The sequence below is a fragment of the Thermobia domestica genome, chromosome 16, assembly GCF_964235325.1.
Source record: "Thermobia domestica chromosome 16, izTheDome1.hap1.1, whole genome shotgun sequence".
Classification (NCBI taxonomy): Eukaryota; Metazoa; Arthropoda; class Insecta; order Zygentoma; family Lepismatidae; genus Thermobia; species Thermobia domestica.
In genome coordinates, this window is record NC_137469.1 from 14,553,025 (window position 1) to 14,568,956 (window position 15,932).

A 15,932-nucleotide genomic window follows, 5' to 3' on the forward strand; every position below is an offset into this window, starting at 1 on the left:
GTAAAGTGTCAAATGAAATCTAATAAACATAAATTATTGTGAGACATGCACTAAGAAATGTAAAGAGTCAAATGAAATCTAATAAACATATGTTATTGTGAGACATGCACTAAGAAATGTAAAGAGTCAAATGAAATCTAATAAATATATGTTATAGTGAGACATGCGCTAAGAAATGTAAAGAGTCAAATGAAATCTAATAAACGTATGTTATAGTGAGACATGTACTAAGAAATGTAAAGAGTCAAATGAAATCTAATAAACGCATGTTATAGTGAGATATCTGCTAAGAAAGGTAAACTGCCAAATATTTCTTTTCAAATTTATCACAAGTGTTCTTTTTAAGCACCTCGCGTAACACGGCACACATCAAGCCGATAGTCTTATCTTCTGCCCAACTTTTTGTACCACGTTGTGGCCAACATCAGCAATGGATACTGTGATGCGGGTACGAAAGTCATCCATGTTGTTGAAAGTGGCGGTACGAATGGCCTTCCTTGTAGGCGGGTCTCTCCAGTATTTGGTACTCAAATGCCATTCCGTACTAATCACAGACTTGTTTACAAGATAATCAAGCACACAGAAAGCTCTCCGTTCTTCAGTTAAAGTCATTTTCCTTAACTGCTTGCTGCTGACTCTTAGCGGTAGAAAGTGAAAACACTGCGTGGAAACTAAACCTTGAAAGTTAATCTTAGATTTCATTTGACTCTTTACATTTCTTAGCGCATGTCTCACAATAACATATGTTTATTAGATTTCATTTAACTCTTTACATTTCTTAGCGCATGTCTCACAATAACATATGTTTATTAGATTTCATTTAACTCTTTACATCTCTTAGCGCATGTCTCACAATAACATAGGTTTATTAGATTCCATTTGACTCTTTACATTTCTTAGCGCATGTCTCCCAATAACATATGTTTATTAGATTTCATTTGACTCTTTACATTTCTTAGCGCATGTCTCACAATAACATATGTTTATTAGATTTCACAGAATAAATTTCTGAAATCGGGTCCAACATTTTGACTTGCCCTGTATTTACTAAATAAAAATTTTCTTAGCATGATAAAACCTATTATAACAAAAAGAAATATTAAAATGTCTTTTAATAAAAAAAGAAAAAATATTATACTGGAAAATTTAATAACATTTGGTTACTTACCAGCCTTGGGTGACGTGTGTAACAAGATGCGCTATCTCGTGAGACACGTGTTTGATCTCCGTACACACCACTCTCTTCTCCTGTTCATCTCGAGTGTTATTCATGATTTTAAGGACGCTATTCTCGTGGAATTTGTACATGGTTCGTTCATCCAGTGTGTGGTAAGAGGAACCGTGATCCAACCAATTAGGAAATCGACATTTGCTCGGAGAAGGAGCTGAAATTAAAAATAACAAATACATATATATTTAATTTGAAATTAAATTTATTATGATATATAGGATGATATAAAGTGAAAAAAGTTATATAAAGGATGTCTCATAGAAAACGCAACTTTTAAAATGCCCGCCACTTCTGGTTTTAGTAAGTTGGCAACACTGAAAGTTACACAATTTTTATTTGTTGTCTTTGTGGTTAGTGTTCACAGACCACCAATTAGCGCATGATTATCACCTGTTTTCTGTACGGACAGGAATGGAGCGCTTCGCAACGGACAACTATGTCGGTCACTGTGATAACACGCTGTGCAATCAAGCAAAACAACTTTTTCACCGGAAATTTGGCAACAGCGTGTGTCGCAAGCTGATTGGTTCATGCCAAAAGTCATTTTAGATGCCGCGTATTTTAAATGTATGAACATTTAACATTCAACTATTCATTACATTATATAAGATAAAAAGAAATATCAATGAAAATTATGGAAAGTTCAATTTATTGAAACCACATAGAAATTTTATTTGACTAATGCAACCAGAAGCAACTAATATATATATTGTATACTGATATGCTTTGAAATACATTAAATTTTAAATATCAATAAAACTTCTTTTAAGCACAAAAATCAACATTATCGTACAGGTCGAAAATCTGGAGTTAAAAAGAGTACTACTATTTTTGTAGCACTATGGCTCCCTGATACTCATGCCCCTACAACTCTTCAGCGGGTTAGGTAACAAGTCTTATGAAAGCACGCCATGTAAATTGGAAATCCGCTTACGGAATGAATTTATTCTTGAAGCATATAAAGACGAGTTCTGCCACAAACATTATACAGGGTGGTCCAAAAGTAGGTATACACACCTGCATTGATCAAGTGTAACATTCTGTTTTATGGATTTATTTGCTTCGACTATTTCGGGCTTAAATTATAAGTAAAAATACGTTAAGAACAAATAATAAAGAAACTATGATAACAATAAGAAATGATACAGAATACAGTGAGCTGATCGGTACGGGACTGTATACCCACCCTATTTATGGTCACACACTCATCCGTCGGTTTAAGCAGAGCCGGATTTCCCAATAGGCCCGGTAGGCCCGGGCCTATGGGCACAAGCTCCCAGGGGGCGCACGGCCGAGAGAAAAAATAAAAAAAATATCTATAAATAAAAATAAATAGCCATAACTTAACATATTTTTTGAATTGATTAAAAAAAATCAGGCTAATAAAGCATTCTGATTTTGAAGTTCATTGGAACAAATAATTGTTGGTGAAGTTAAACTATTTTTCAACATTATGCATCAACTTTGTTACAATATTGATCTCAAACACGGGAGAATAGGCTGTAATTTTTAATAAAGGTTTTTAGGAAAGTAACTTTAATCAGACTAGGGGGCGGAAAAAATTATTGGGCCTAGGGGCGCTAAAATCCTAAATCCGGCCTTGGGTTTAAGTCTCAATTTAAGAGATATTGGAATAACGAACAAAATCTGGAACAGCTGATTACATTTGAAAGATCTACTTCGTACGGAAGATTACCTATTTATCGTTCATACCTGCTCTTAACCAATCTAATTTTGAACTAAAAGTGTTCATTTCCTGTATTATAATGTATAGGTCTATTTATAGTGTGGCAGGTATTTTACACTGTCAGATTGATTAGTGTTTTTGACTGAAAGTACAGTACCGTATTATTACTCTTTCTTTTGTAATGTAATTGTATTAACCATTGCCGAATTACTGTCGAAATTTAACTACAATTAGCAACATTGCATCGCTCTTGTCCTCGTTTAACCGTTAAGGAAAGAGTGTTATATATTTGCTGAATTATTTTTAATCTGTACGACAAAGTTCAATCTATGTTCTTGTTCAAAAAGAAGCAATAATAAACTTACCTTTCCTAAGAGTCATTGTTCTGGATCCTTCCATTGGAGTGAATAACCCATTACACGTGGCATCGCCTGATTGGGCAACACGGAAATCAAAATCATGCTCTTTGACATCCGTAGATTTCTCGTAAACAAAACACCTGTATCGGTCTTCGTTTGACGTCACGTGGCTGTGCGACACTTGTCCTACGAGATACCTCATTGATCCTTCTTTCCACGTTGCTAGGCATTGGAGCTCCTCGGCTACAAGAGAAAGAAAACCAGTGTTTCATTATGACAATACAGAGCTTATTTGCGTTTAACGGAAACAATTAAAATTAGGATTAGGAATTAGATTTCTTGGCTGTCGGCATCTATGGCCATGTTAGCCCATCACTAGGATTATTATTAGGAATTAGATTTCTGAGCTTTCGGCATCTATTGCCATGTTAGCCCGTCACTAGGATTAGGATTGGGAATTAGATTTCTGTTCTTTCGGCATCTATGGCCATGTTAGCCCGTCACTAGGATTAGGATTAGGAATTAGTTTTCTGAGCTTTCGGCATCTAGACCGTGTTAGCCCGTCACTAGGATTAGGATTAGGAATTAGATTTCTTGGCTTTCGGCATCTATGACCATGTTAGATCATTACCGTAAGATTGCTACGAGGCAAGCAATCATATTTCGTAAGTCACGCAATAGAACAGTATGGTCGAACGTAGTGTGATGTCGTCGAAACTGAACGGATTCTGAGAAAAGTTTAATGTGACCCTTTCCGACGCTAAGTTGAGGACGTCGCGCATCGTAGAAATATGTCACGTGAGTAATTTTCGTATAGGTTGTGCTAATATGTATCGTATTATACAAAAGTATACGGCACAGTCCTGGGCCGGCCCACTACACCGACACGAGCAACTAGAAACCAGGCTTCTCTAAACTTTTTGCTTGTGGTTTGGCGTATGACGACATTCGAAAATTCCCCACATAGCGTGCGATAGCCAGCAAATGCCGCACATCGCAAGTGACAATCAATCACGCCATTCAAAGGGATTTACGCCTCACAGTCGTTCGCAAGAGCAGTATGTACACCCTGAAGCTGTGTCATGCGGTGGCTGAGGAAAAAATGGAACTGCAGGCATTCCATCGTCGTACGGAATAGATAACTGAAATTTCGGCAATTACTTTTTCTGACATCCTTGACAAGAGTCCATATGCCAGCCCAATGAACTGTTGTTTTTGGACTTTTCAAGCGTCCTGTCCCATCGTCGAGTCCGCACCGTCTCTGGTCTGTGAAAAGCCTGGAAAGAGGAGTCCGCACCGTCTCTGGCCTGTGAAAAGCCTGGAAAGAGGAGTCCGCACCGTCTCTGGCCTGTGAAAAGCCTGGAAAGAGGAGTGGAATGCAATACCTATGATCCAGTTGCATCCCAGTCTGCTGTAATGGAAATTCCGATGCCGGTCAATAGTCAATAGAGGTGGTCTCCAAATCAAATACAACCGGTAGTAGAAACATGGCATTTCGTAGGTAAGTGACACATTCAAATTCATCTCAATATAAATGAATCAGCCTCTGTAATAAAGAGCCTTTACTAGCAGCATAATGTATGAAGCTTCCATAATACACTTCAAATTTTCCTTCTTCATGCCATTTGATTCCGCTTTCTAATTTGGCGACTAAAGAGGAAGGATTCCTCACTTGAAAGATCTTGATATGCTTGCTAAATAGCTCATTTCTTCTGCTCCTCAAGCGATTCTGAAGGGACTAATTTGACATTTAATCATCCTTCAAATGACGTATAGGCGAGCACTGAGGCAGTGATTAATGTCTATGAGCTCTTGTTAATGACTGTGTAATTTAATTACCCCTTTGTTAGTAGCATTTTAAAACAAGCAGACACATTATGTCCAGACAATTAATACTAGAAATACACTGACCACTTTGTTCCAAATCCAATATTTTTTACGCCATTGGAAAATCAGTGAGAAAATGGGAGAATCACGAAAAAGAAACTTTACAGTCACGATTATGTTGTTCGTCAGAAATACACATTATCTCGAATCGAATCAGGCATTCCACGTACTAGAAGAGACCACTCTATCGACTTTTTAAAATATTTCGAATACTCCGCGAAGCATAACCTTCTAACGCTCCCGCCTTTGCTGTGAATGGTCCTGCGTTCGATTTCCGATGGGGACACTATATCAGAAAGATGTAAAAACCTCTTTAGGCCAGCAAATCTGAGTGAGATTTTCCTTGATTCTCCTTATTTATATTAGGTAAATGCTGGGATATCTAACATGAAAGTCTAAGGCTGTTTCCTTCCTTTTCCATTTTCCTGGGCAGTCTGATCACCGAAGGACGGTGTCCTATTCCTATTTTTGTGCCCGATTCCTTGAATTGTCAAAATGTTTTAAATATGTCTCCTGATCTTTAAATTGAATGGTTGGGTGCAAGAATCAGGTAGGTCCATTTTTCAGCGAATTTGAGATTTTCACACATTCCAGTAGAAAAAAAAATCACTCTACATTGTGTGCAAACATTATGTAGATCCGATGATTATATGCAGCGTTATAATGCAAAGGAGGTACCTTCATACAATGTTCATCGTGAAGTTGGTGCAATAAACAGGCAGCTCCGAAAAAAGTTGTAAAAGTGGACTTACCTGGTTGTTGCATCCAACCCTTTAATTACAAAAAAGTATTTTGATATGTACCAGATTCACTTAGTTATTATTTTTTAAAAGGAAAACAATATTTTTTCCGAGTCCTTAAATTACCAAGGACATACTTTGTTCCATAATCCCACCCTTTATGGGCAACCCAGTACTGTTAGCTCAAATTACGTGAAGCACCAGAGGTGCACGTGTACGGTATCCCTACCAGGAAAAGGGATATACCAGGAATCATTTCCTAGTACAGTAGAATTACGTCACACACACACACATGTGCTGCACTTTACATAATATCGATCCGAATCAGAGCGTAAAAGAAATACTTAAAAGTCACATATTTTGGTACTTTAAAAAGATATATTGTTAAATATTCTTCCACCTACGTACATTGCATATGACACATATGTAACTTTCTTAGCGAGACTTCTGTGAAAGAAATAGCAAATAAAAGCATTGAAATAAGGCATTTTCCTATTATAAAAAAAAGAGGGGAAAACGTTCTATAGATCTTTGAATACACATGTATACTGCTAAATACACATAAAATATATAACGAACAAACATAAACATCGGTATAGAAGTATTGTCACAGTCAGAATGTAAAACAAACAAAATGGAAAGAAAACGTATATATTTATTGCAAACCGAATGTAGCGTAAAGAATCCATCAAAGACGCGAGCGCATAGCTAGTATCTTTGAATGGTATATATATATATATATATATATATATATATATATATATATATATATACCAATGTTGTTTGGTAACTGAAAAATAGCCTTCAAGATTCCAAAGCCTTTGGAATTTTCCCACGGTACATTTCGCTCAACAGGATTACAGTTCACCTGATTTATGAGCGCAAGAAAAAAAGAGCGTATTTTTTTTTTTTAAAAAAAAGAAAAACTCATATAAACTTTATTTCTATGAAAAAAATACGGAACGAATTGAGTGGAAAGAGAGGAGCAGACAAGAATGAACGTTGTGCATAAAATAGAAAAAAAGAGAGAGAGAAATAAATAACGGAAAAAGGAGTGTCAAAAAGGAGAAAAAAGGCAGATTAAAAAGTGAACAGAAGAAGAAAACATAACTAGTTTTTTTTTTAAAAAAAAGAGTAAAATTGAAAGAAAGAAAACAAAGTGTTACTTGTTGTTTATGAAAAAGAGCACAAAAAAAGTTAGAAATATTTAAACAGGAAATGAACACAGCAATATGTACTAGTATTTGCAATTTTACTACAAGCAATCTCTTTAGAAAGAATAAGACTTTTTTTACAGTAGAGACCTATATATAAAGCAAAGTAAAAACAAAAGAGGTTAAACACATAGAAGACATTATATTCGTGTAAATTACTGAATAAATCCTGAATATTCAACGACTGAACAAATCAAATTCAAGTCAACAGCAAGTGAATTTCATTTTACACTGTGAAGCAACAGGAAACATCAAAACAGTGGAAAACAAATATTAAAACAGAATAGTTTTTTTTTACTACTGCGGCAGTCACGGTGACGGCAGCGAAATTCAGTGCCATCAAGTGTAGCCACCGTCGAGTTGACAGGAGGCAGCTATACTATATTAAAAAAAAAAAAAAAAAGCTAGTTTCTAAGGTATAGAATATAAATTTTGAACGTTGTTTTGTATCTTGATCATGCTCTGGCACCTACCACAGTGAAAAAGAAGCGTAATGCACTGATTTTTCTGCTTGGAGGTATTATGTCAGCAGTTGGAAAAATTAAGTAAAAGTACGAGGAGTATTTCAAATCGTTTCCAGTATCACACCACTCAAGGTATATAGTGCCATCTATGCAACAAATAATGTATTAGTTTCAACTGTCTGGCCGCGTTAGTTCGTTGGATGCAGTAATTTCAATCAGTTCCTGTGCGTTTACCTTGTTTATTGCATAACAATGCTCCAGCACACACGGTTGTTGTTGCTACGGCTGCAATGCTGAATCTTCCCGAAGCCACAGTCTTTTACTGCTGCCTTAGTAACAACAGTCTTTTGTACTGGAGCCTTACTATTTAGTATCACAGTTCAACGCACAGAGTCTGATTTAAATCGTTGCCTCCAGCGAACTAACGTGGCCACACAGCACAACGAATGTGGACAAACAGGAATATTTTTTTTTTCGGCCAAAAACTCGCAGATCAAAAGCAACTTATGGCACGGTGGGTTTTCGTGGTGAAGAAAGAAGCCATTTACCAATTTTTTCGGCGGTTAAAATGCTTTTCACGAACCCATGTGAAATGTTTAGTTCTACGGAAGGCTCTCGAATAGTCATTCACCTGTTTGAACAATTCATTTGTACCACTTTTTCCACGTTTTCCTCTGTTTTTGATGTCGAAGGAGTCTCGATCTTTGCTCGTGTTCAACTGACTCCTTGCTGCTTTTGAATAGCTTATACCACTTGTAAACAGTCTTCAATGCCATCACTTCAACGCAATACACTAATTTTGACATTTCGTGGGCTTCTTTGGCACATTTTTGCAACTTAGAACAAACCTTAACGTTGGCGCGCGACAGACACTCTTAACATGTTCTCACTGTTCTGACTCTGGAAGCCAACTAACACGTCACAACTTGTTCAAACTCGACACTGACTGTAACAAAAGTTTAGGCTACCGGGCTTACTAGTTGAAATGGATACAACATCGATAGATGGCACTGCGCACTTACATTCACCGTACTTTTTGATCACACCTTGCTTTTCATTTTCCGAATTGCGAATAAATGAATTGGAATCTATATAATACAAAGTTATGCTAAAACGAACATATGCATTTGAATAAGGTACATTAAAACAACACAAGTAGTACAACTGTGAACGTTTTCCAACATTTACTTGCGACTGTCTAAAGTTTATTTACTAAGTATAAATATCTAAAGATTTTCTATATATTCTCCACCATTAACACAAACAATATCTCAAATTCGGCAGACATGTCCATGGTAGCGGTCACTACAGCAGTAGTGAATCTATTTTTCCAGCTCTTTCAGGTATTTCGGTAATGATGGTACATAAACGGTAACCATTAAGTACCTCCATAAGGAGACATTACAGAGAGGCATATTCGACAACGATGAAAGTCTAGAAAATGCTTATCCGTTAGTCTCTTGACGACCAATCCAAAATCCGTTAGTTTCTTGACGTCCAATCCAAAATCCATTAGTTTCTTGACGACCAATCCAAAATCCATTAGTTTCTTAACGACCAATCCAAAATCCATTAGTTTCTTAACGACCAATCCAAAATCCATTAGCTTCTTGACGACCAATCCAATAGTTAACGGATTACGACATGATAACCCTTGAAGAAAAGGGAATTTTTTAATTATATTTCTATTTTTATTTTTCAGTTGACAATCAGAATGATTATCTCAGCCGAATTCGATAATGAAGCCAATCCTCTAACATCTCAACGAGTATCGTCAACATTACTTCACACGATAACGTTTTGAATCGGAAAAGAATTTTTGACTTCTATTTCTTTTGTAGTTGTAGAGCAATTATCTAGGCATATTTTTATAGTGGAGTAAATCCGTTAATTTTTTAACCGGTAACGGTGACTTTAATGTTGGTAATCCATATTAGGGTTGCCAGACGTCCCGGTTTCCCGGGACAGTCCCGGTTTTCAATGAAAGAATTAACTGTCCCGAAAAAGGCTTTTGGGACGCCTGTTTGTCCCAGTTTTCGTTCTTTAGATTGCAAAAATTCAACCCCCCAAAACTAGTACGCGTATGTGTCACCTAAAAACGGAAGGTAGTATTTGTGTTTCAAATGATGACGCAACAAAGTAAAAAGCATCTCTTCAATCATAAATGGGGGGAGTGTGTCGTAATTGGCGCAATATTTAGGGCCTGTTAAACACAAAATATCATAATTCGGAATAAGGGACACCAGGCAGCTCTCTTTAAGTTACCTTTTCACATACTTTATACATCCTTTGTGGGGCTTTATTTGTGTTAACTGTATATAGAATGAACTGGAAAATTGGGAGTACCAACCTGGAAAAAAACAAGTAATTAATTGATTCTAACCAAATGAAAAGGAGTAGTGATTTTATATATAGCCTGAGATTGGTGTCTCGGTTCTTCGTTTACAAAATCTGGCAACCCTACTCCATATCCCATTTTATTTAGTAATGAATCAAAGTTGTGTAATTGTAGAATGCTTAAAGTTGCTTATCGAGCCGTTTTATCTCACCAAACAACCTACAGTTGTTTCCATCTACCGGGCATAATTCAAACTCGCATGATCTAGTATGGGGTACTGGCTTTACTAGAAATGAAAAATGAAATATTTAAGTTTTACGTCCCATGGTTATGCCGATTAGGCTAAAGAAGACGGTGATGATGAGAGATGAGTGAAATGGTGAAATGAAGAAAGTGGGAGGAAACGGGAGAACCCCGAGAAAACCCACGAGCACGGTGTTTGTCCACCACAAAGTCCACGCGGCGCGAGCTGGGATCGAACCACGGATCCCAAGCACCGGAGGTGAACGCTCTACCACTGAGCCACCGCGCCCCCCCCCCCATGGCTTTACTAGAGTCTATTTGTCTGCAAATATAAACAAGTAAATAAAGAATGTCCTTTTTTATTCAAGCTCAGGTACATTGAAGCCTCAGAAGCAGTAGAACTACGTACATAGAGAAACGTATTTACGTAGTTTCCTACAGCTGTCTTTCTTTCCGCTGGAGTAATTAGAAAGCGTGTCTTTTCATACAGAATTTCCTTCTACAGAAATTCTCATTCAGGTTTAATCTTTAACAGAGACGGCGTGGCGTCATTCACTGAGAATCTTCGCCCTACCTTGAGCTTTTGTGTCATTCAGAGTATATATATGTACAGAGAGGCAGAGAGAAACCACTGAGACCCAGCTAAAAGACACAAATAATAACAAATAGCTAGGCTTATACCATGCTACCACAGTGCACAATGAATACATATTTGGAATTGCTGTGTGGGTTGCATCCACCAAGGATAGAACATAAGACTAGTTAGAAAGTTTTTTGTTTGCTTCTCATAGTCAGAGAAGACGCTCAAGTGAATAGTACTAGTGATATCAGTGTATGTGTTTGTATATATATATATATATATATATATATATATATATATATATATATATATATATATATATATATATATATATATATATATATATGCATCCAGTATTTGATTCTGCTACCACTGCCGTCAGTGCATTTTCTCTCTCTCTCTCTCTCTCTCTCTCTCTCTCTCTCTCTCTCTCTCTCTGAATAGAGCTGATAAACAGAGAAAAGTGTAGTGGCAAGCCTAACGAAGGAGACCTACAGTTTTCAGGTCAAAACTAATGAAAGGAAGAAACGAGAGATCCTTCTTGATTAGAAAGACGAAGCTAAAGAGAGAGATAGAATAATAGAGAAAAGGGGACGGAAACCAGAATTCGAACTCCGCCCTAGGATTTCGACGAAAATCGGATTGTCCTTTGAGTTTTGATTTTCTATATATTAACACTGCTGCACACACTTGTATTGAAGATACAAGGCAACATAAAGTGTATAATGCATGAAAGAGTATTACGCATATTGTACAAAATATTACAAGAATTTTGTAATATGATTTTAGATACAAATACTTGGTCGCTACATAATACGACGGGCTCTTCTGTTCCAAATATTCAACACTACCTTTGTGAACTATATTAGATTAGTTATAACTTAGTATACAAAACGACAGAGAATAGATGTTGGTAAAACACATCAGTGTATACTTTCAGAGATACGGACAAAATTACAAACATATTGTTCCTTCGTTAATAGATATATCAAGCATATGTATCGAAAGTGTGAGTTACAGAAAATTCATTCTTTCATTTATAACCTATGTACTAAAGCAGACATGAAAAGGATAATTACGGAATATTATTCGTCTATTTGAGAAACAAATGCATATTTGCTGTATGTGTCCTTTGTAACGTTCCTTTATAGGAGTGAGGTCGTCACTCGACACGGCCCTCCACTAGTGGAGACCCGCTACATTTAAGAACAAATTTTATAGAGTTAAGTACAGCTCACAGATGACGAGAAGAACCCTAGCAGAAGTAGTGTGACGTAGGTATGGGCTCGCCCACTTTTCGCACGGGGGGTTTCAAATGACACCATAGAATAGCACACATATAACTTTACCCGGAGTGGCAGACGATATCTAAGTATAGACCACACCTCAAAAGCCGAAAATGGACTTGACCGTGTCGTTGACCTTTCTTCGCTGCCCCTGTTTTAGGGTTCTTCTCGTCATCTGTGACCTGTACTACTTCATTGGTAGTAAAATTTCTAATGGGCACAATTGTACTTAGGTTCAATATAAACGCCATGTAAAATTCCTAGAATTAATAGCAAACAGCATTTATAAAGAGCATTAAAAACTTGTCGAACGTTGCTGTTCTACCATAGTTCAATAATAAGTTATTTGATTAAAGTATTAGAACTTTATTACAAAAATTCAATTTGCATTTATAGAGATTTACAAACGAATACGTTAAGCTCACAGCAGCGCCGTAAGTCATTTTTTTTTTCTTGTGGGAGAAGCATTAATACACGTATTTGGGCCCCCTAGAAAAAGATGTTTTTCTAATTTTTTGGGCCCCCTTTCTCCATTTTTCTCTTAGTCTGTATGGACCCCCCGGAGGCTGTGGGTCCTCCCGCACGGCAAGTTCTGCGGGGCCGTTAGTTACACCGCTGAGTACGTATGACAAATTAATTAAGGGGACAATATTGACAAATGTCAAAGCCATACGAATAAATATGATTTTTAGGGCCCCTAATAGTAGACATTTTTTATTGAAATGGGCCCACGACTCATTTTTGTTTTATTTTCCTTTTGTGTGCTGTTTCGTTTATGTAATGTAGTAAACATGTCTGACGCTTCATTTATAATTTTATGTTCGTATCGTATGTCGAGTAATACAATTTTGTCTTAAAATGGGTCCCCCTCAAACGGCGGCGAGCTTCCCTAGGGGGGCAGTTGCTCCCCTGCCCCCACAAGTTACGACCCTGGCTCACAGCTACCAAATGTTCTCATTTGAATCGAAACGCAATGCGAATTTAATTTTTGTATCAGTAAGAATCAACTTAACCATGAAACAATGATTTGAAACAATTAGAATAATAACTATCGCGTTTCTTTAAGCATATACAAATGTAAGTTACTAGTGTGATAATCCAAATTAGCTTATATCCCATTCAAATACATAGCTAAAAACTTCATTAGAACATATATACACTCTTGGGTAAAGAAAAAATCCAATCCGATTCCAAAATCAATTCTCTCACTTAAGAATCGAGTCCAGAATCGATTCTCTATTTAAGAATCGAGTCCCGAATAAATTCTCTCACTTAAGAAACGAGTACAGAATATATTCTCTCACTTAGGAATCGGATACATAGTCGATTCCCTCACTTAAGAATCGATTCTTCTTTATGAATCTGTACAGTGTCGATTCTCTTACTTAAGAATTTATTAGACTCGATTTTCTGAAGTACTCGAATCTAGCCATCTGTAGAGATGATTTTGTGTTTACCAGTGTTACCAGTCTCACACAGTTTACAACCAAAAATTCTCTGCAGTGAAAGAACTAGCCCATTAAGTAAAATCTTCATGTAAGTTAGATAACATTAAAGAAGACTAAGGTAATATTAAACTCATAAGTATTCAATACTTCATTTGAAGGGCTATCAAAAAAATGGGGGACACGTCATCAGTCATGGGACGATGGGTATCGCTATGTGCAGGGGTCAATTTATCAGGATCACGTAGTAGGGCATATAAGATTGTGCTGTCCGTACATCCACCGTTCATCCGTTACTCCACGCGATGACTTTTGAACGAAAGTAATTTATTTATATATTTAATTGCAGCATAGAGCTAGAGCGATTACTCGGCCAAGCTTATTAATGTGTTAACACCTTCACAGAAACAATGAATTTTCGTATAGTTATCCATATCTTATATACCATACATGGAAATATATATTGAGAACTTTCGGAAGATAAAAAAGTAATTTATTTCTTGATATTGAAAGACTTTGAGGTTAAAAGTGGTTTTTGAGATTGCAAGAATTTTCAGGATTTGCGATTTAGAATTCTGGGCTTTCGGTATCTATGGCCATTTAGCCCGTCACGTTTTGGAGGGATGATGTCCCTCGACGATCACACTATCGGGGACAGGGAAGAAAGGAAGAGGCCTGGGTCCTATATGTTAGATACCACACAGGCATTTGCCTGGGTGAATGAGGAAAACCCAGGATAACCTCATTCAAGGTGGCTTAGCTGAAAAAGCGTTTTCCAATTTCGACCGAGTGCCCCCACCGGGAATCAAACGCAGGACCGCCCGCACCGAAAGCGTTAGCGATTACGCTATTCGGGATCACTGCAAGAATTTTTAGTTTAACCTAAAAGGTTAATAAAGGAGAAATAATTGTTACTTAATCCTATGCCAAACCGATGTGATTTCGAGAGATTAAAATAATTGTTAGTTAAATCTCACAAAAAATTGATGGAATTAGGACCTCACATACTTGGGGGTATGAAAGTGTACATGCCTCACATACTTGGGGTATGAGAGAGTACATGCCTAAGGTACTTCGGGGTATGAGAGAGTACATGCCTCAAATGTCTTATATATAGTACATGTCTCACATACTTGGAGTATGAGAGGGTACATACCTCATAATTGGGAGATATGAGGATATATAATATAAGACGGGATAAAAAGCATAGATTACTGTTATTGTTGAGACATTTGATAAATGTTATTAACTTTATTCAATTCCTCACGACAGTGATTACTGACTCCTTCAACTACCATCATAGATACGTTCCTACAAAGGTAATCTCAACAGAGATGTTGGCTATCAACTCACAAGGGACGTATGCGAACCGTGGCAGCTAGATATGTATGAAAATTGGTGTACTGACTAATTTTAGATCGCTAATCATCGTGGTGATAGTCACTCAGTGCGGAAATGCCTTGTTTACTTGCTACGCATAATACATATAACAAGCAGTCACTGGATGAGGCTGTGCCAAATTGTACCCAAAAATGCCAAAAAAAAAAGAAAGGCAGAAAATGAAAACTGTATGCAGGCAACCTGATACCTACGGGAAGAGGACACGTGACCAAGAATACGGCAGTAGTCACACAAGCAGGGTTGCCATCCCAACACAAACTTAATATTTTCAAACAGCACGTATACCATTTTATGGCATTAAAACAATTGGCATAAAACGTTAAAGAAAATAAGCAAAAGGTGGGTTATCAGTGTTGCCAAAGAAGGGAAATATGAGGCCCTAACGTTGAGAAATTATGGGGTCCGTACATAGAAAAGAACAAATGTACAACAAGACTGCAGAAAGAACAAGTGTACAGTAGGGAGTAAACTACAGCATACCCAGTATCCAGTGGCTAACGGGATTGACCGAGTCATATCGAGTATGCTGCTAGGGCGAGAAATGTACGTATTTTGCCGTAATATCTGGCTTTTTTCGTTGTATGTATTGGTGTATTATGTTAAATATTTTACGCCTGTATATTATTGGTAACCTGAATGCAGTGTCTTTTGTCTTCATCGTTGTCTCACATGCTAACGTTTCCTATCGTGACACCTATCGCAGGTCATTAACCTTTGAGAATTTATTCTGACGTGCTTTCTTGCCACAGATTTGTTACCTTTGGTGCCACAGCTTATCTGCACTCTTTTCAGACGTATGACGTCGTTTGTGTGGTTTGGAAGGCATGCAGGGTTTTATGCAGTGTTGTAACCCCAAGACAATTCGTTTTATAGCTCTCGGGAACGATTTGAGATATTGATTCCACACAAACGCTATTGGAATTGCTGCGCTACAGGAAGACTTGCTGTTCACATTTCCGCAGTATGTCACATGAGACTTCTGTCTACGTCTACTCTAGCATGTGCCCTTTTCTGGCTGAACACTATATCAATCCCGTTAGTCACTGTATGATCTGCT

The 15,932-nt window shown here is 37.2% G+C and overlaps 1 protein-coding gene across 1 annotated transcript in view; it reads right to left on the reverse strand.

Moving 5' to 3' along the window:
* Nucleotides 1-15,932, reverse strand: part of LOC145672920 (uncharacterized) — a 636,249-nt gene that overhangs the window by 72,201 nt on the left and 548,116 nt on the right. Inside the window, exons 6-7 of the mRNA XM_081742132.1 lie at nt 3,284-3,520; nt 1,169-1,385 (exon numbers count right to left, since the gene is read on the reverse strand). Coding sequence (XP_081598258.1) covers nt 1,169-1,385; nt 3,284-3,520 — 454 coding nt within the window. The remainder of the gene's footprint in view (nt 1-1,168; nt 1,386-3,283; nt 3,521-15,932) is intronic.